The sequence below is a fragment of the Opisthocomus hoazin genome, chromosome 29, assembly GCF_030867145.1.
Source record: "Opisthocomus hoazin isolate bOpiHoa1 chromosome 29, bOpiHoa1.hap1, whole genome shotgun sequence".
Lineage (NCBI taxonomy): Eukaryota > Metazoa > Chordata > Aves > Opisthocomiformes > Opisthocomidae > Opisthocomus > Opisthocomus hoazin.
Genome location: NC_134442.1, coordinates 4,439,964 through 4,459,584, shown reverse-complemented (window position 1 = coordinate 4,459,584; position 19,621 = coordinate 4,439,964). Strand labels below are relative to the sequence as shown.

Sequence of the window (19,621 nt, the reverse complement as noted above, 5' to 3'; positions counted from 1 at the left end):
ACAAGGGCGGCCCTGGGCAAGGACCTGCATCTGGGCAAGGGGAGGTGAACCCCAAGAGTGGAGGGGACCCAGCAGTGGCAGGCTGACTTGCCAGGCAAAGCACGCGCTGGGGCAGGTTTGGGCGGTTGCCACAGGGCTGCCTGTGCTGTTGGGGGTGGACTTGTAGCACGCTCCTACCTGGCAGGTGTCGATGCCGCCCTGCGGATAGCCAGCACACAAGTTGTGGCTGTGGATGGCCCCTCCGTACCAGCGGCTGCTGTTGCAGAGCTTGATATCGATGAGGCGGACCTTGGCCTCCTGCAGGACATAACTTGGTCCCCCAGCTGTCAGCACAGAAAGGAGTTAACAGCCAGCAGCTCGCTGCCAGTTCTCCTCTCCTCCCCCCCCCCCTCCCCGGCGTCTGGCTGAAGCCCTGCCCTAGGGCTGGGCTTTGCGTCTCCAGAGGCACTGTGCCGCTGCTGTCTCCCTTCTGTCTTGCTTGGGGTAATGGGCCAGGCCCACCTCTCCATCGGCATGCACCCCGCAGCCCGACTCTGGCTTTCGCCTCTGCTGTCAGGAAGCCCACCCCGCCTCCCCAGTGTGCCCAGCCTGCGCTCAGGACACCACTCCCTTTTGGGAACTCACCTCTTGCAGTCGTGGAACCCCAGCCACTGACGTAGCAGCTTCTCAGCTGCGACACTCTCAGCCAGGCGTCGGGCACACAGGCAAGCTGCACGTAGTAGCCGCACAGGACAGGCTGGTCCAATTCCAGCAAGGCAATGTCGTTCCTCTGCGTGATGTTGTAGTAGTGCTCGTGAACCAGTAGCCGCTTAATAGTGCGCACTTGGGTCTCAGGGCCCAGCTGAGTCAAGTGGCTGGCCCCGATCACCACGTGCCACATGGTGATGTGCCTGCAAGGCAGGTGGAGAGAGGGGTCAGAGGGAGCGCAGCCACGTGCTGCAAGCAGCCCAGCAGTTGCCTGCCTTCTGCTGCACAGGGCAGAGAGGAAGGCAGCGCTACGGAGGGTGCGACTGCCCTAGCACGCCTTGGGCACAAGGAGTGTCGGGCGGGAGGCTGCTAGGAAGCCGTGGCGTGAGCCCAGCCCTCTCGCGAGCAGTCTCTCAGCTGGGCTTGGCAGTGCCCAGGCACTGGGCGTGCTGCAAGGAAGCGGGATGGCGCTAGCACGTGCTGCTGTGGAGCGGGCACGTGCTAGTGCTGTGGGGCTGTTCCCTGGTCCTCCTTACCCGGGCGTGATGAAGCAGTGGGCTGCTGTCAGCACCCACTGTGGGCTGATGAGAGACCCTCCGCAGACATGCGCCATGCCTCCTATGATGGGCTTCTGGATGCTGACGATCCAGGGCCAGGCCCCTAGCTGGGCATCGATGCCACCCACGACGCGTGACATGCCGTAGTAAGAATCCATGGGACGGTGCCCGCAGGTCCCTCTGTAAGCAGAAACTGATGAATGTCCTGCTCGGTGGCTTGCTGCTGTTCAGGCTGCAGGTCAGCCCCCTTCCCCCCCACCAGGCACTGCATGGACAGCAGGGCCGCGGAACCCTGTGGGGCATGCGTCCATCTACCCCTGTTTGTGCTTGAGCCCCGTAGGCGAGTTGTGCCAGCGGCCTGGCTGCTGGCAAGGAACTGAGGCTCCCACATGGCGTTTGGGAAGCTTTGGTGTGGCACAGATGGAGCACGCTCCACGCTGGCTCTGTCATTGCCAAGGGACGGGGTGGGGGTGGCGCTTGGTCATTCTCGAGTGTTTAGTTTTCTAAGGTATTTTGTTTTATAATATGTTGCATGTAGATTACTGTATGTAGAGTATGCACTGCTCTGTACAGTACGTATTGTGTAGTTTTTATTGTTTTGCAGCCATTGTGGGTATTGTGGGTATGGTAGGTATGGGACTGCGCTATACAGTTTATTATTGTCTGTATTATATTGTGCCCCGAACGGGATGGACCTTTTCCAGAACCACCCAATGCTCCTGCAGACCCTGCAGCCCTGGGTCCAGCAGGAGCTGGAGCAGATCTTTGACAACAGGGGGTTGGAGTCAGCCATGGTGGAAGACACCATCATGGCCATGTTGACCAAGATGCCCCCGGCCCCGCTGCCTCCTGAGGAGGGTCTCTGCCTCCCCCGGCAGCCCTGCGAGATCCGGCACGGACGAGCTCCTCGGCACCTCATGCGCCGCTGTTGGTGGGCACCTGGCAGCTGCCCCGCTGCTCCCGCTGCCATCCCCACGGAGCAAGAAGAGCCCCAGGAGGAGCCTGGGGAGGCTGTGCCCAGGCCCTCCACTACCAGCTGGGGCAGGGAACGCCCCCGGGGGGCCACGGCCACCCCCAAAGAGGAGCACCAGCAGCTCCGAGGACTCTCCAGCCAACAAGAGGCCAGCACCACACCAGGGACCCTGGAGGGGCCCTCGCCAGACGGCCGAACCAGGACTGGGCCACCAGCTGCAGCACACGCTGGCCCTCAAGGGCTCCCAGATCCCATTAGCCAAATAAAAGAATCGCATGCAAATGACAGAAAAAGTCTCAGTGTTACCAACAGCGCAGATGGCTTTGCTGTCCTCACCCTTTTTAGCTTTTCTTTTACAGGGAGGGGTGGGATGTGAACGCTGAGGGGTCCTTCTGCGCGTGCCAGGCACTATTTTGTTGTTCTCCCCCAAGGCAAGTGCTGCCCAGCTCCAGGCCTGCAGCTCTGCACTGGTCCCGGGGCAGATGTCTCCAGCCCGGGGGTCTCCAGGGCCAGCCCGTGCCCCATCGCTCAGCACCCCACGCCTGTCCCCCTCTTCCCGCACCCTCTGCCCCCACGTCTCGGGGCGCTGCTCCCCGACCAGCCTGCACTGCTGGGCGCAGCCTCGCGACGGTGGCACCCAAAACCCTGCTCCTGCACAGAGTCACGACGTGGTGCTGCTCTCTGCACCAGCCCAGGGTCGCACCCTGCCCCAGCAGAGCCCCAACAAGTGCAGCCAGGGGAAGCGCAGAGTCCTGGCCCTGGGGAGGTCACTACCAATAGAGCTTTGGATCCTAAAAAGATGCTTTCTGCTCTGAAAGTGAGGGTTTAAACCCTAACAAGGGAACGGTGTGCCCTAAGAAAGTCTATGGCTAATAAAAGACAGCTTTGGACCCAAAAAAATGAGGATTTCCGCCCTGCAAATAAGGCTCTGGGATCTAAAATGGATGGAGAGTGTCTACAAATGACGCTTTGGGCCCTGCAAAGGAGGGGAACCTCTTGGTTCCTCTGTTGCCCCATAAAACGAAACACTCCAGTGCAGGCCTAGAGCTGTAAGAGGGGTTTGGCCCTAGAAGTGAGACTTTGGACTCTCCAAAAAAGAGTTTGGGCCTGAAGCATGGGGCGTTGGGATGTGAAAATAAGGCTTTGGAAATGAAAATGAGATGCTGAACCCTCAAATCAGGACTTTTGCCCTCACATGATGTTTTGGTGCCAAAAGCTAGGGCTCTGTATGCTAAAAACAGGTCTTTGGAGCCTCCAAATGAGGCTTCGGTCATTAAACAAGTGAGGCTTTGTACCCAAAATGAGCAGTTTGGATGCTAAAATGAGGCTTTGGACCCTCCAGCTTGCCGACTGGATCCTCTAAATTAGGCTATGGATCCAGATAATGAGGCTTTGGTGCCATGAAAGGAGACTTTAGACCCTACAAATAAGGCTTTGGACTCTAAAAAGGAGCCCTTTGACACTCAGATCAGACTTTGGGCCTTCAAGAGAATGCTTTGGTCCCTTAAAAGGAGTCTGTGAATTGTAAAAGCGAAGCTTGCAACTTATCAATGAGGGTTTGACCCTGCAAAGGAGGGTTTGGACCCTAAAAAAAGGCTTTGTGCCCTCCAGATGGTGCTATCACCATCGACCTCTTGTAGGACAGAAAGAGGTCTTGTGAGGCAGCAGTTGCGTCCCACTGTGCAGGCTTTGAGCCAGCCCTGGGGACTCAGCTGACCAGCAGGTTGTCACTGGAGGACACTGGGGCTGCAAGGGTACGCATTTCCCAGCCATCACTTAGCTGCAGGGAGATCTGCTTTGATGGCCCCAGGCCAGAAGGACACGCACTGCACAGGCGGGCATTCACAGAGGCGTCTCTTGGACTTGCCAGGGCAGGAATCACCGAGGGCAGAGGACAACAGCCCAAGAGCAGGGAAGTGCTGGCCTGTTTTTCAAGCCAAGGCGGCAAATTCACCTGCAGGGGCTCTCCTGAGCAGCGGCACAAGTGCCAGCTGGCTGAAAGCATGCACAGCTCGCTCAAGGGCTGGGCTGAGTGCTTCGTGCCCCACTAACGCAGGGCAAAAACAAAGCGTGCTCACCTCGCCTGAACGAGCGGCTGCAGAGCTGTCACTCCCCGGGTCCAGGCGGGATCTCCACGTGTGCCCTGGGACACCCACGGGTGCGTACGCTGGAGCCGCACACTTCCCATGCCTGGTGACGGAGGGCTCCACGCACGCCGGAGGAGCTGGAGAGCAGCAAGGCAGACGCTCAGTGCCCTCAGCACCAGGGCCGAGCCCTGCTCTCGCAGCAGGACGGGGCAGAGCCATCTCCCCGTTCCCCTGGGCAGCTGTCCCCAGCGCTCCACAGGAAAACTGCCAGGGCGGTGTGTTAGGGGTTGGAAGGGACCTCTGTGGGTCATCGCGTGGGCAGCGGCGTGCAGAGCAACGGCGGGCTGAGGGCAGCCGAGGCAGGAGAGCAGCCTTGCGCTCAGTGGGACCAGGCTGCTCTCTGCTCTGCCACCAAAGCTAAGACTTTGGAAAGTCAAAATGATGCTTTGGATGCTAGAAATATAGCTCTGGAGCCTAAAAAGAGGCTTTCTGCCTCCAAAATGAGAGTTAGGACCCTCAAAATGGAACTGTGGGCCCTAAAAGAAGGTTGTGAGTGATAAAAGACAGGTTTGGATCCCATAAACGAGGGCTTCAGCCCTGAAAATGGGGCTCTGGGCACTCCAAAGGATAGGCTAGATGCTACAAGGGACGCTTTAGACCCTGAAAAGGAGGGGAACGACTTGGTTCCTCCATGGCCTCCAGAAATGGAGATTTCGTCCCAAATAGAGGGCTCTGGGCACTTCCAGTGGAGGCTTTCAGGTGTAAAAGAGGGCTTGGGACCCTTCAAAGTAGAGTTTAGACCCGCCAAAGGATGGCTTGGGGCTTAAGAATGCAACATTGGGCCCTGAAAATGGGGCTTTGGAAATTACATTGAGGCATTGAACCCTGAACTTCTGATGGTTTTAAGCCCTGAAGTGATGCTTTGGGTTTGAAAATCAGGGCTTTGTACTGTTGAAATGGGATTTTAGACCCTCAGAATGAAGCTTGGGACATCAAACAAACAAGGCTTCTAAGTCTAAAGGAGCAGTTTTGATTCTACATGGAGGCTTTGGCTCCTGAAAGCAGGGTTTTGAAGATAAAGATGAGGGTTGAGACCTCAAATGGAGACTTTGGACCCTATAAACAATGCTTTGGACTCTGAAAAGGAGGCTCTGCACCTTCAAAATGATGCTATGAGCCCTGGGTTTGGAACTTAGAAATGAGGGTTTGTACCCTAAAAAGGAGGCTTTGGGTCCTAAAAAGAAGGCATTAAAACCTACAATAAAAGTTTGGACACTAAAGATGAGTCCTGGAGACCAAGCGCCACCCCCACCCCGTCCCTTGGCAATGACAGACTCACAGCTGAGGATGGTGGCCCTCTTGCAGGGGCGGGCGCTGGCGGCGGCGGGGCAGAGAGCGGTGCAGAGGAGGTGCAGGCGGCCTCGCTGTCGCAGCCCTCGTGGAGGCAGCGGCAGGTCTGGCCCCGTCTCAGCAGGGCGGGCAGCGTCAGGAAGGAGATGATGTGCAGGAGCTGTGGGGATGGGGGAGAGCATCAGCCCTGGGACGCCCCTGCTTCGGGGGGCAGACCCCAGCCCCACATCCCCCCCGTCCTCGCCACCTCAGGGCAGACACTGGACGGCAGCCACGTCCTGCCCCTCCTCACCACCCTGCAGGCTGCTGCGGGGTCGCTGGGGCTGCGCGGAGGGGATGTGGGGGAGCCGATGGCCCCAGGGCAAGCATCACCCCCACCCAGCCTTGTCCACCCCACCGCCACCCCGGCGGCCTCAGCATCATGGAGACGGGGGGTTCCAGAACACGGGGACAGCTGGGGGGTGCAGAGGAGACAGAGAGGAGCGCTGCAAGGGGGGAGGAGGGGCCCTGGGCCTGGTCCAGGGCTGCTCGGCCTCGGGGAAGGCCCCACAGGAGCCATGGTGAAGCTGGGCCTGGCTGCAATCGGGGCCCGCCTCCTTCCCATGTAGTCTTGGCCGGCAGAGGTCGGGAGGGCTGTCAGTCTCCTCCCCTGAGGTGCTGCTGCCTCTGATTGGCCCCCTTGTGGTCAGGCTGCTGGGTTACAGTGCCTGCCCTTCACCTGAGGGAATGACCTGCCATTGGCTGCCAGGGCTGTCACTCTGCCCAGATGCAATGCCCACCCGCCCCTGAGGTGCTGCTGCCTCTGATTGGACCCCAGGTGGTCAGGCTGCTGGGCTGCAGTGCCTGCCCTTCACCTGAAGTGATGACCTGCCATTGGCTGACAGTGCTGTCACTCTGCCCAGATGCAGTGCCCACCCTCCCCTGAGGTGCTGCTCTCCGCTATTGGCTGCCTGAGGGGCCGCTCTCCCCTCCGCCGGTGCCTGCCCTGCTCCCAGGCGATGTGGTGATGAACTCCACAGGGTGGGCTGGGTGCTCGCGGTGACCCTGTGGGCACGGCAGAGCAGGGAGCTTCCGCTGGGGAGGCAGTGGCAGCCATCGCCCCGTCCAACCGCCCGCCCTGCAGGGCTGGCCCGGCCTGACAGCAGAGCGTGGAGGGCACTGCCCAAAGGGCTCCTGGGCACGGACAGGCCGGGGGCACCGACCGCCTCTCAGGCAGCCTGTCCCAGCGCCCGGCCGCCCTCTCGGTGCAGAAACGGATCCTTGAGCCCAGCTGAACCTGCCCTGACGCAGCTCTGAGCCGTTCCCACGCATCCTGTCCCTGGACCCCAGCAGCAGAGCTCAGCACCTCCCTCTCACGTCCCCTCCTGGGGAAGCTGTGGAGAGCGGTGAAGTGGGACAGGGAAATACGCGGCTGTGGGCAAGAACAGACAGGTTGGGGCCCCAAAAATGAGGATTTTGGCCCTGAAAATGAGGCTTTGCAGGTGAGGACTCTGGACTGAGGCACAGGGAACCTTCCCCCGGCTCAGGGCAAGGCTGCGCCAGCCCAGAGCACGCAGGAGGTGGCCACCTCTGCACCGCGGCACGAGTGGCGACTCGCCGGCTTGGCAGGGCGCGGGGCCTTTCCATGCCCGGGGGTGTCTGGGGAGGGGGCAGGCTGCCTAAAGCGTCTCCCCTCCTCCTCCCCTCCAGGTCTCTGTGCTCCAGCGGGGCAGCTGGGGCTCTGCTGTAAGGACACCCGGGGTCAGCATGCGCTGTGCTGCCTTGGGCTGCTGGGAAGGGATGGCATTGGGATGCTCCCCGGGCAACCCTGCTTCCCCCGGGGGCTGCCATTTCCCTTTTTCCCACCCAGCTGCCAGGCAGCCATGCTGCTGTCGGAGGGGCAGGCTCTGCTCCAGGCCCCGGCTGGGGTGAGGCTGACACTGCCCTACCAAAGCCCTCCTGCTACACAGCTGTGGGATTCTGGGAGAAGGTGAGCACACAGGGTGTGTGCAAAGCAGTAACATTTGAGCACCTGCTTCTTGTCAGCATCCACACCTTCCCGAGCTCACACTCCTTCTGTCTCCTCCTCTGGTGATATTTCCACATTTCTTCTCTCAGTCTAGGTTTCTCCTGGAGAAGAGAGGTTGTACAATATGTTGGAAATACCTGTGGTCGCGCCACCCCTACACAAAGAAAAACTTTTTCTTCACGATTCAGGAGCTTAGCCCAGACGTATCAAGCACATTACCCAGGACTAGGAGCCAGGAGATTCCAGAAGCTGAGTTTCAGCTCTAGAGAAGAGTTGTTTTGTGATCTGGGATGACCCCACCTTCCTCCATCACTTTCTCTGTTGGCCAAATGACCAGTGAAACGCCGGCCTGCCTGAGGTGAAGCTGAAGGACTTGTTTCTCTTGGTAAGGGCTTGGGCTGGCAGAAGTCACTCTGTGCCTGCCAAACAAGTCCCTTTTGGGAACTCACCTCTTGCAGTCGTGGAACCCCAGCCACTGACGTAGCAGCTTCTCAGCTGCGACACTCTCAGCCAGGCGTCGGGCACACAGGCAAGCTGCACGTAGTAGCCGCACTGGACAGGCTGGTCCAATTCCAGCAAGGCAATGTCGTTCCTGTTCGTGATGTTGTCCCCAGAATGACCCCAGCTCTTCCTTCAGATATTGCTGAAGTCTGGCCACCTCTCACACCATTCCCCCTTAACTTCTGGTGACATCTGGCTCTTCCTCATGGCACTGTAACTCCTGCCAGCTTTCTTTCATATTTCCAATTAGCAGATGCTTCAACCAGGTCCTAATCATCATCCCCAGAGTTGTCTGCATGCCACATCATTATTTTGCGTCCTCTTTCTAGCCTCAATGTGCCAGTCTTCTTCATGCCACGGTGGCTCTGAGCACGCTCCTGTCTGACCAGGCATGGTGCCAGCCCTGCTGAGCGACTCTTGCCCTTTGTGCCCTCCTTGACTGCCTGCAGCCTCATTTTGCCGGGCGTGGAAATGCTTGCCTTGCGCACGAGAGTGAATTGGACTCAGGCACGGTTAACTGTGAAACCTGGCAACTTTATTCCAAGAACTAAGTCAGCTTCAGCATTTGTGTGCACGGGGAGGAGAGCGGGCAGCACAGAGCAGGCCTTTGATGCCGAGGCTGCCTTTGGAGCAGCAGGCATTGCCCCAGAAGGAAATCATCATGGTCCAGTGCAGCCTGCGCTGGTTCCTGTTGATCCTGCTCCTCAAGCCTTTTTTCCCCTGAGGAACTGCAGGAGCTCCTTCAGAAGAGTAAAGAATTCCACCAGCTTCTGGCGTGGAAATGGACAGGAGCTAATGCTGCCCGACTGTGTTGGTGCTGGTGTTGGCCTTGGCCTCTGAGAGGCGCTTGAGGTGGAGAGAAAATGACTCCATGGCCGTGCTGTTGGACTATCTCTTCTTGCTGAGTGCAGTCCCATCTGTAGCAGGATCCAGTCGTAGAAGTGCTGCGTGGAGGTGTAGACTCCAGGCTGGTTTGGTCTGGCACAGCCTCTCCCCCAGCTGGTCACTCCAACAAGCCAGAAGTAGTCGTAGGTGTTATCTTTGCAGACCAGAGGACCACCGCTGTCACCCTGCAGCGGAGGAGAGAGGGTTAAGGTGGTGTTGGGTGGCCCCGGTCAGCACTCTGGCTGGCTCCTTCTCTCCCGCAGCAGCTGCCAGAGCTGTCCTGACTGCACACAAAGGCTCTGCTCAGGTGCTGGAGCCTACAGAAGCTTGTCTGGCAGGGGGTGGTGGGCCAGTCAGGCAGGGCTCTCTCTCTGTCCTCTTTGCACAGTGATCCTGGATGTGTGGAAGGGGGATGTTGCAGGACTGGGCTCTGGAGCTGTGGGCTGCCAAGAGCACTAGATGGGCTTTGTGGGCAGAGAGCCAGGCCTCTGGGACAAGGGCGGCCCTGGGCAAGGACCTGCATCTGGGCAAGGGGAGGTGAACCCCAAGAGTGGAGGGGACCCAGCAGTGGCAGGCTGACTTGCCAGGCAAAGCACGCGCTGGGGCAGGTTTGGGCGGTTGCCACAGGGCTGCCTGTGCTGTTGGGGGTGGACTTGTAGCACGCTCCTACCTGGCAGGTGTCGATGCCGCCCTGCGGATAGCCAGCACACAAGTTGTGGCTGTGGATGGCCCCTCCGTACCAGCGGCTGCTGTTGCAGAGCTTGATATCGATGAGGCGGACCTTGGCCTCCTGCAGGACATAACTTGGTCCCCCAGCTGTCAGCACAGAAAGGAGTTAACAGCCAGCAGCTCGCTGCCAGTTCTCCTCTCCTCCCCCCCCCCCTCCCCGGCGTCTGGCTGAAGCCCTGCCCTAGGGCTGGGCTTTGCGTCTCCAGAGGCACTGTGCCGCTGCTGTCTCCCTTCTGTCTTGCTTGGGGTAATGGGCCAGGCCCACCTCTCCATCGGCATGCACCCCGCAGCCCGACTCTGGCTTTCGCCTCTGCTGTCAGGAAGCCCACCCCGCCTCCCCAGTGTGCCCAGCCTGCGCTCAGGACACCACTCCCTTTTGGGAACTCACCTCTTGCAGTCGTGGAACCCCAGCCACTGACGTAGCAGCTTCTCAGCTGCGACACTCTCAGCCAGGCGTCGGGCACACAGGCAAGCTGCACGTAGTAGCCGCACAGGACAGGCTGGTCCAATTCCAGCAAGGCAATGTCGTTCCTCTGCGTGATGTTGTAGTAGTGCTCGTGAACCAGTAGCCGCTTAATAGTGCGCACTTGGGTCTCAGGGCCCAGCTGAGTCAAGTGGCTGGCCCCGATCACCACGTGCCACATGGTGATGTGCCTGCAAGGCAGGTGGAGAGAGGGGTCAGAGGGAGCGCAGCCACGTGCTGCAAGCAGCCCAGCAGTTGCCTGCCTTCTGCTGCACAGGGCAGAGAGGAAGGCAGCGCTACGGAGGGTGCGACTGCCCTAGCACGCCTTGGGCACAAGGAGTGTCGGGCGGGAGGCTGCTAGGAAGCCGTGGCGTGAGCCCAGCCCTCTCGCGAGCAGTCTCTCAGCTGGGCTTGGCAGTGCCCAGGCACTGGGCGTGCTGCAAGGAAGCGGGATGGCGCTAGCACGTGCTGCTGTGGAGCGGGCACGTGCTAGTGCTGTGGGGCTGTTCCCTGGTCCTCCTTACCCGGGCGTGATGAAGCAGTGGGCTGCTGTCAGCACCCACTGTGGGCTGATGAGAGACCCTCCGCAGACATGCGCCATGCCTCCTATGATGGGCTTCTGGATGCTGACGATCCAGGGCCAGGCCCCTAGCTGGGCATCGATGCCACCCACGACGCGTGACATGCCGTAGTAAGAATCCATGGGACGGTGCCCGCAGGTCCCTCTGTAAGCAGAAACTGATGAATGTCCTGCTCGGTGGCTTGCTGCTGTTCAGGCTGCAGGTCAGCCCCCTTCCCCCCCACCAGGCACTGCATGGACAGCAGGGCCGCGGAACCCTGTGGGGCATGCGTCCATCTACCCCTGTTTGTGCTTGAGCCCCGTAGGCGAGTTGTGCCAGCGGCCTGGCTGCTGGCAAGGAACTGAGGCTCCCACATGGCGTTTGGGAAGCTTTGGTGTGGCACAGATGGAGCACGCTCCACGCTGGCTCTGTCATTGCCAAGGGACGGGGTGGGGGTGGCGCTTGGTCATTCTCGAGTGTTTAGTTTTCTAAGGTATTTTGTTTTATAATATGTTGCATGTAGATTACTGTATGTAGAGTATGCACTGCTCTGTACAGTACGTATTGTGTAGTTTTTATTGTTTTGCAGCCATTGTGGGTATTGTGGGTATGGTAGGTATGGGACTGCGCTATACAGTTTATTATTGTCTGTATTATATTGTGCCCCGAACGGGATGGACCTTTTCCAGAACCACCCAATGCTCCTGCAGACCCTGCAGCCCTGGGTCCAGCAGGAGCTGGAGCAGATCTTTGACAACAGGGGGTTGGAGTCAGCCATGGTGGAAGACACCATCATGGCCATGTTGACCAAGATGCCCCCGGCCCCGCTGCCTCCTGAGGAGGGTCTCTGCCTCCCCCGGCAGCCCTGCGAGATCCGGCACGGACGAGCTCCTCGGCACCTCATGCGCCGCTGTTGGTGGGCACCTGGCAGCTGCCCCGCTGCTCCCGCTGCCATCCCCACGGAGCAAGAAGAGCCCCAGGAGGAGCCTGGGGAGGCTGTGCCCAGGCCCTCCACTACCAGCTGGGGCAGGGAACGCCCCCGGGGGGCCACGGCCACCCCCAAAGAGGAGCACCAGCAGCTCCGAGGACTCTCCAGCCAACAAGAGGCCAGCACCACACCAGGGACCCTGGAGGGGCCCTCGCCAGACGGCCGAACCAGGACTGGGCCACCAGCTGCAGCACACGCTGGCCCTCAAGGGCTCCCAGATCCCATTAGCCAAATAAAAGAATCGCATGCAAATGACAGAAAAAGTCTCAGTGTTACCAACAGCGCAGATGGCTTTGCTGTCCTCACCCTTTTTAGCTTTTCTTTTACAGGGAGGGGTGGGATGTGAACGCTGAGGGGTCCTTCTGCGCGTGCCAGGCACTATTTTGTTGTTCTCCCCCAAGGCAAGTGCTGCCCAGCTCCAGGCCTGCAGCTCTGCACTGGTCCCGGGGCAGATGTCTCCAGCCCGGGGGTCTCCAGGGCCAGCCCGTGCCCCATCGCTCAGCACCCCACGCCTGTCCCCCTCTTCCCGCACCCTCTGCCCCCACGTCTCGGGGCGCTGCTCCCCGACCAGCCTGCACTGCTGGGCGCAGCCTCGCGACGGTGGCACCCAAAACCCTGCTCCTGCACAGAGTCACGACGTGGTGCTGCTCTCTGCACCAGCCCAGGGTCGCACCCTGCCCCAGCAGAGCCCCAACAAGTGCAGCCAGGGGAAGCGCAGAGTCCTGGCCCTGGGGAGGTCACTACCAATAGAGCTTTGGATCCTAAAAAGATGCTTTCTGCTCTGAAAGTGAGGGTTTAAACCCTAACAAGGGAACGGTGTGCCCTAAGAAAGTCTATGGCTAATAAAAGACAGCTTTGGACCCAAAAAAATGAGGATTTCCGCCCTGCAAATAAGGCTCTGGGATCTAAAATGGATGGAGAGTGTCTACAAATGACGCTTTGGGCCCTGCAAAGGAGGGGAACCTCTTGGTTCCTCTGTTGCCCCATAAAACGAAACACTCCAGTGCAGGCCTAGAGCTGTAAGAGGGGTTTGGCCCTAGAAGTGAGACTTTGGACTCTCCAAAAAAGAGTTTGGGCCTGAAGCATGGGGCGTTGGGATGTGAAAATAAGGCTTTGGAAATGAAAATGAGATGCTGAACCCTCAAATCAGGACTTTTGCCCTCACATGATGTTTTGGTGCCAAAAGCTAGGGCTCTGTATGCTAAAAACAGGTCTTTGGAGCCTCCAAATGAGGCTTCGGTCATTAAACAAGTGAGGCTTTGTACCCAAAATGAGCAGTTTGGATGCTAAAATGAGGCTTTGGACCCTCCAGCTTGCCGACTGGATCCTCTAAATTAGGCTATGGATCCAGATAATGAGGCTTTGGTGCCATGAAAGGAGACTTTAGACCCTACAAATAAGGCTTTGGACTCTAAAAAGGAGCCCTTTGACACTCAGATCAGACTTTGGGCCTTCAAGAGAATGCTTTGGTCCCTTAAAAGGAGTCTGTGAATTGTAAAAGCGAAGCTTGCAACTTATCAATGAGGGTTTGACCCTGCAAAGGAGGGTTTGGACCCTAAAAAAAGGCTTTGTGCCCTCCAGATGGTGCTATCACCATCGACCTCTTGTAGGACAGAAAGAGGTCTTGTGAGGCAGCAGTTGCGTCCCACTGTGCAGGCTTTGAGCCAGCCCTGGGGACTCAGCTGACCAGCAGGTTGTCACTGGAGGACACTGGGGCTGCAAGGGTACGCATTTCCCAGCCATCACTTAGCTGCAGGGAGATCTGCTTTGATGGCCCCAGGCCAGAAGGACACGCACTGCACAGGCGGGCATTCACAGAGGCGTCTCTTGGACTTGCCAGGGCAGGAATCACCGAGGGCAGAGGACAACAGCCCAAGAGCAGGGAAGTGCTGGCCTGTTTTTCAAGCCAAGGCGGCAAATTCACCTGCAGGGGCTCTCCTGAGCAGCGGCACAAGTGCCAGCTGGCTGAAAGCATGCACAGCTCGCTCAAGGGCTGGGCTGAGTGCTTCGTGCCCCACTAACGCAGGGCAAAAACAAAGCGTGCTCACCTCGCCTGAACGAGCGGCTGCAGAGCTGTCACTCCCCGGGTCCAGGCGGGATCTCCACGTGTGCCCTGGGACACCCACGGGTGCGTACGCTGGAGCCGCACACTTCCCATGCCTGGTGACGGAGGGCTCCACGCACGCCGGAGGAGCTGGAGAGCAGCAAGGCAGACGCTCAGTGCCCTCAGCACCAGGGCCGAGCCCTGCTCTCGCAGCAGGACGGGGCAGAGCCATCTCCCCGTTCCCCTGGGCAGCTGTCCCCAGCGCTCCACAGGAAAACTGCCAGGGCGGTGTGTTAGGGGTTGGAAGGGACCTCTGTGGGTCATCGCGTGGGCAGCGGCGTGCAGAGCAACGGCGGGCTGAGGGCAGCCGAGGCAGGAGAGCAGCCTTGCGCTCAGTGGGACCAGGCTGCTCTCTGCTCTGCCACCAAAGCTAAGACTTTGGAAAGTCAAAATGATGCTTTGGATGCTAGAAATATAGCTCTGGAGCCTAAAAAGAGGCTTTCTGCCTCCAAAATGAGAGTTAGGACCCTCAAAATGGAACTGTGGGCCCTAAAAGAAGGTTGTGAGTGATAAAAGACAGGTTTGGATCCCATAAACGAGGGCTTCAGCCCTGAAAATGGGGCTCTGGGCACTCCAAAGGATAGGCTAGATGCTACAAGGGACGCTTTAGACCCTGAAAAGGAGGGGAACGACTTGGTTCCTCCATGGCCTCCAGAAATGGAGATTTCGTCCCAAATAGAGGGCTCTGGGCACTTCCAGTGGAGGCTTTCAGGTGTAAAAGAGGGCTTGGGACCCTTCAAAGTAGAGTTTAGACCCGCCAAAGGATGGCTTGGGGCTTAAGAATGCAACATTGGGCCCTGAAAATGGGGCTTTGGAAATTACATTGAGGCATTGAACCCTGAACTTCTGATGGTTTTAAGCCCTGAAGTGATGCTTTGGGTTTGAAAATCAGGGCTTTGTACTGTTGAAATGGGATTTTAGACCCTCAGAATGAAGCTTGGGACATCAAACAAACAAGGCTTCTAAGTCTAAAGGAGCAGTTTTGATTCTACATGGAGGCTTTGGCTCCTGAAAGCAGGGTTTTGAAGATAAAGATGAGGGTTGAGACCTCAAATGGAGACTTTGGACCCTATAAACAATGCTTTGGACTCTGAAAAGGAGGCTCTGCACCTTCAAAATGATGCTATGAGCCCTGGGTTTGGAACTTAGAAATGAGGGTTTGTACCCTAAAAAGGAGGCTTTGGGTCCTAAAAAGAAGGCATTAAAACCTACAATAAAAGTTTGGACACTAAAGATGAGTCCTGGAGACCAAGCGCCACCCCCACCCCGTCCCTTGGCAATGACAGACTCACAGCTGAGGATGGTGGCCCTCTTGCAGGGGCGGGCGCTGGCGGCGGCGGGGCAGAGAGCGGTGCAGAGGAGGTGCAGGCGGCCTCGCTGTCGCAGCCCTCGTGGAGGCAGCGGCAGGTCTGGCCCCGTCTCAGCAGGGCGGGCAGCGTCAGGAAGGAGATGATGTGCAGGAGCTGTGGGGATGGGGGAGAGCATCAGCCCTGGGACGCCCCTGCTTCGGGGGGCAGACCCCAGCCCCACATCCCCCCCGTCCTCGCCACCTCAGGGCAGACACTGGACGGCAGCCACGTCCTGCCCCTCCTCACCACCCTGCAGGCTGCTGCGGGGTCGCTGGGGCTGCGCGGAGGGGATGTGGGGGAGCCGATGGCCCCAGGGCAAGCATCACCCCCACCCAGCCTTGTCCACCCCACCGCCACCCCGGCGGCCTCAGCATCATGGAGACGGGGGGTTCCAGAACACGGGGACAGCTGGGGGGTGCAGAGGAGACAGAGAGGAGCGCTGCAAGGGGGGAGGAGGGGCCCTGGGCCTGGTCCAGGGCTGCTCGGCCTCGGGGAAGGCCCCACAGGAGCCATGGTGAAGCTGGGCCTGGCTGCAATCGGGGCCCGCCTCCTTCCCATGTAGTCTTGGCCGGCAGAGGTCGGGAGGGCTGTCAGTCTCCTCCCCTGAGGTGCTGCTGCCTCTGATTGGCCCCCTTGTGGTCAGGCTGCTGGGTTACAGTGCCTGCCCTTCACCTGAGGGAATGACCTGCCATTGGCTGCCAGGGCTGTCACTCTGCCCAGATGCAATGCCCACCCGCCCCTGAGGTGCTGCTGCCTCTGATTGGACCCCAGGTGGTCAGGCTGCTGGGCTGCAGTGCCTGCCCTTCACCTGAAGTGATGACCTGCCATTGGCTGACAGTGCTGTCACTCTGCCCAGATGCAGTGCCCACCCTCCCCTGAGGTGCTGCTCTCCGCTATTGGCTGCCTGAGGGGCCGCTCTCCCCTCCGCCGGTGCCTGCCCTGCTCCCAGGCGATGTGGTGATGAACTCCACAGGGTGGGCTGGGTGCTCGCGGTGACCCTGTGGGCACGGCAGAGCAGGGAGCTTCCGCTGGGGAGGCAGTGGCAGCCATCGCCCCGTCCAACCGCCCGCCCTGCAGGGCTGGCCCGGCCTGACAGCAGAGCGTGGAGGGCACTGCCCAAAGGGCTCCTGGGCACGGACAGGCCGGGGGCACCGACCGCCTCTCAGGCAGCCTGTCCCAGCGCCCGGCCGCCCTCTCGGTGCAGAAACGGATCCTTGAGCCCAGCTGAACCTGCCCTGACGCAGCTCTGAGCCGTTCCCACGCATCCTGTCCCTGGACCCCAGCAGCAGAGCTCAGCACCTCCCTCTCACGTCCCCTCCTGGGGAAGCTGTGGAGAGCGGTGAAGTGGGACAGGGAAATACGCGGCTGTGGGCAAGAACAGACAGGTTGGGGCCCCAAAAATGAGGATTTTGGCCCTGAAAATGAGGCTTTGCAGGTGAGGACTCTGGACTGAGGCACAGGGAACCTTCCCCCGGCTCAGGGCAAGGCTGCGCCAGCCCAGAGCACGCAGGAGGTGGCCACCTCTGCACCGCGGCACGAGTGGCGACTCGCCGGCTTGGCAGGGCGCGGGGCCTTTCCATGCCCGGGGGTGTCTGGGGAGGGGGCAGGCTGCCTAAAGCGTCTCCCCTCCTCCTCCCCTCCAGGTCTCTGTGCTCCAGCGGGGCAGCTGGGGCTCTGCTGTAAGGACACCCGGGGTCAGCATGCGCTGTGCTGCCTTGGGCTGCTGGGAAGGGATGGCATTGGGATGCTCCCCGGGCAACCCTGCTTCCCCCGGGGGCTGCCATTTCCCTTTTTCCCACCCAGCTGCCAGGCAGCCATGCTGCTGTCGGAGGGGCAGGCTCTGCTCCAGGCCCCGGCTGGGGTGAGGCTGACACTGCCCTACCAAAGCCCTCCTGCTACACAGCTGTGGGATTCTGGGAGAAGGTGAGCACACAGGGTGTGTGCAAAGCAGTAACATTTGAGCACCTGCTTCTTGTCAGCATCCACACCTTCCCGAGCTCACACTCCTTCTGTCTCCTCCTCTGGTGATATTTCCACATTTCTTCTCTCAGTCTAGGTTTCTCCTGGAGAAGAGAGGTTGTACAATATGTTGGAAATACCTGTGGTCGCGCCACCCCTACACAAAGAAAAACTTTTTCTTCACGATTCAGGAGCTTAGCCCAGACGTATCAAGCACATTACCCAGGACTAGGAGCCAGGAGATTCCAGAAGCTGAGTTTCAGCTCTAGAGAAGAGTTGTTTTGTGATCTGGGATGACCCCACCTTCCTCCATCACTTTCTCTGTTGGCCAAATGACCAGTGAAACGCCGGCCTGCCTGAGGTGAAGCTGAAGGACTTGTTTCTCTTGGTAAGGGCTTGGGCTGGCAGAAGTCACTCTGTGCCTGCCAAACAAGTCCCTTTTGGGAACTCACCTCTTGCAGTCGTGGAACCCCAGCCACTGACGTAGCAGCTTCTCAGCTGCGACACTCTCAGCCAGGCGTCGGGCACACAGGCAAGCTGCACGTAGTAGCCGCACTGGACAGGCTGGTCCAATTCCAGCAAGGCAATGTCGTTCCTGTTCGTGATGTTGTCCCCAGAATGACCCCAGCTCTTCCTTCAGATATTGCTGAAGTCTGGCCACCTCTCACACCATTCCCCCTTAACTTCTGGTGACATCTGGCTCTTCCTCATGGCACTGTAACTCCTGCCAGCTTTCTTTCATATTTCCAATTAGCAGATGCTTCAACCAGGTCCTAATCATCATCCCCAGAGTTGTCTGCATGCCACATCATTATTTTGCGTCCTCTTTCTAGCCTCAATGTGCCAGTCTTCTTCATGCCACGGTGGCTCTGAGCACGCTCCTGTCTGACCAGGCATGGTGCCAGCCCTGCTGAGCGACTCTTGCCCTTTGTGCCCTCCTTGACTGCCTGCAGCCTCATTTTGCCGGGCGTGGAAATGCTTGCCTTGCGCACGAGAGTGAATTGGACTCAGGCACGGTTAACTGTGAAACCTGGCAACTTTATTCCAAGAACTAAGTCAGCTTCAGCATTTGTGTGCACGGGGAGGAGAGCGGGCAGCACAGAGCAGGCCTTTGATGCCGAGGCTGCCTTTGGAGCAGCAGGCATTGCCCCAGAAGGAAATCATCATGGTCCAGTGCAGCCTGCGCTGGTTCCTGTTGATCCTGCTCCTCAAGCCTTTTTTCCCCTGAGGAACTGCAGGAGCTCCTTCAGAAGAGTAAAGAATTCCACCAGCTTCTGGCGTGGAAATGGACAGGAGCTAATGCTGCCCGACTGTGTTGGTGCTGGTGTTGGCCTTGGCCTCTGAGAGGCGCTTGAGGTGGAGAGAAAATGACTCCATGGCCGTGCTGTTGGACTATCTCTTCTTGCTGAGTGCAGTCCCATCTGTAGCAGGATCCAGTCGTAGAAGTGCTGCGTGGAGGTGTAGACTCCAGGCTGGTTTGGTCTGGCACAGCCTCTCCCCCAGCTGGTCACTCCAACAAGCCAGAAGTAGTCGTAGGTGTTATCTTTGCAGACCAGAGGACCACCGCTGTCACCCTGCAGCGGAGGAGAGAGGGTTAAGGTGGTGTTGGGTGGCCCCGGTCAGCACTCTGGCTGGCTCCTTCTCTCCCGCAGCAGCTGCCAGAGCTGTCCTGACTGCACACAAAGGCTCTGCTCAGGTGCTGGAGCCTACAGAAGCTTGTCTGGCAGGGGGTGGTGGGCCAGTCAGGCAGGGCTCTCTCTCTGTCCTCTTTGCACAGTGATCCTGGATGTGTGGAAGGGGGATGTTGCAGGACTGGGCTCTGGAGCTGTGGGCTGCCAAGAGCACTAGATGGGCTTTGTGGGCAGAGAGCCAGGCCTCTGGGACAAGGGCGGCCCTGGGCAAGGACCTGCATCTGGGCAAGGGGAGGTGAACCCCAAGAGTGGAGGGGACCCAGCAGTGGCAGGCTGACTTGCCAGGCAAAGCACGCGCTGGGGCAGGTTTGGGCGGTTGCCACAGGGCTGCCTGTGCTGTTGGGGGTGGACTTGTAGCACGCTCCTACCTGGCAGGTGTCGATGCCGCCCTGCGGATAGCCAGCACACAAGTTGTGGCTGTGGATGGCCCCTCCGTACCAGCGGCTGCTGTTGCAGAGCTTGATATCGATGAGGCGGACCTTGGCCTCCTGCAGGACATAACTTGGTCCCCCAGCTGTCAGCACAGAAAGGAGTTAACAGCCAGCAGCTCGCTGCCAGTTCTCCTCTCCTCCCCCCCCCCCTCCCCGGCGTCTGGCTGAAGCCCTGCCCTAGGGCTGGGCTTTGCGTCTCCAGAGGCACTGTGCCGCTGCTGTCTCCCTTCTGTCTTGCTTGGGGTAATGGGCCAGGCCCACCTCTCCATCGGCATGCACCCCGCAGCCCGACTCTGGCT

General features: G+C 59.2%; 2 protein-coding genes across 8 annotated transcripts; both read right to left on the bottom strand.

Annotated features, from left to right (window-relative positions):
* Positions 1 to 1,202: 1,202 nt before the first annotated feature.
* LOC142364848 (uncharacterized) lies at positions 1,203 to 9,230 on the bottom strand. 4 transcript variants are annotated; one of them, XM_075444968.1, is made up of 4 exons: positions 5,902 to 7,237; positions 5,644 to 5,814; positions 4,296 to 4,441; positions 1,203 to 1,424 (listed from the first exon to the last, which is right to left on the bottom strand). In XM_075444968.1, exons 1-4 carry the CDS (start codon positions 6,256 to 6,258, stop codon positions 1,220 to 1,222), a joined length of 879 nt encoding a protein of 292 aa, XP_075301083.1. In that variant the 5' UTR covers positions 6,259 to 7,237; the 3' UTR covers positions 1,203 to 1,219. The 4 variants fall into 4 exon arrangements, 2 of the variants coding, with proteins under 2 accessions (XP_075301083.1, XP_075301084.1); XM_075444969.1 differs by having other exon boundaries at positions 5,947 to 7,237; XR_012766350.1 differs by lacking the exons at positions 1,203 to 1,424; positions 4,296 to 4,441; positions 5,902 to 7,237 and adding exons at positions 7,666 to 7,763; positions 7,882 to 9,230 and having other exon boundaries at positions 5,403 to 5,814.
* A 1,514-nt stretch (positions 9,231 to 10,744) lies between these two features.
* LOC142364850 (uncharacterized) lies at positions 10,745 to 18,444 on the bottom strand. Of its 4 annotated transcripts, none has more exons than XM_075444972.1 (4): positions 15,443 to 16,778; positions 15,185 to 15,355; positions 13,837 to 13,982; positions 10,745 to 10,965 (listed from the first exon to the last, which is right to left on the bottom strand). In XM_075444972.1, exons 1-4 carry the CDS (start codon positions 15,797 to 15,799, stop codon positions 10,761 to 10,763), a joined length of 879 nt encoding a protein of 292 aa, XP_075301087.1. In that variant the 5' UTR covers positions 15,800 to 16,778; the 3' UTR covers positions 10,745 to 10,760. The 4 variants fall into 4 exon arrangements, 2 of the variants coding, with proteins under 2 accessions (XP_075301087.1, XP_075301088.1); XM_075444973.1 differs by having other exon boundaries at positions 15,488 to 16,778; XR_012766352.1 differs by lacking the exons at positions 10,745 to 10,965; positions 13,837 to 13,982; positions 15,443 to 16,778 and adding exons at positions 17,207 to 17,304; positions 17,423 to 18,444 and having other exon boundaries at positions 14,944 to 15,355.
* Positions 18,445 to 19,621: the final 1,177 nt, after the last annotated feature.

Coding starts and splice junctions, on each gene's coding strand:
- LOC142364848 (XM_075444968.1), bottom strand. CDS start 6,258: ATGGGAAGGAGGCGGGCCCCGATTGCAGCCAGGCCCAGCTTCACCATG. Junction 5,815..5,901: donor CGTCCAGTGTCTGCCCTGAG/GTGGCGAGGACG, acceptor CCATCCCCACAG/CTCCTGCACATCATCTCCTT. Junction 1,425..4,295: donor CAGCCGCTCGTTCAGGCGAG/GTGAGCACGCTT, acceptor TTCTGCTTACAG/AGGGACCTGCGGGCACCGTC.
- LOC142364850 (XM_075444972.1), bottom strand. CDS start 15,799: ATGGGAAGGAGGCGGGCCCCGATTGCAGCCAGGCCCAGCTTCACCATG. Junction 13,983..15,184: donor GAGGGCCACCATCCTCAGCT/GTGAGTCTGTCA, acceptor GCTGCTCTCCAG/CTCCTCCGGCGTGCGTGGAG. Junction 10,966..13,836: donor CAGCCGCTCGTTCAGGCGAG/GTGAGCACGCTT, acceptor TTCTGCTTACAG/AGGGACCTGCGGGCACCGTC.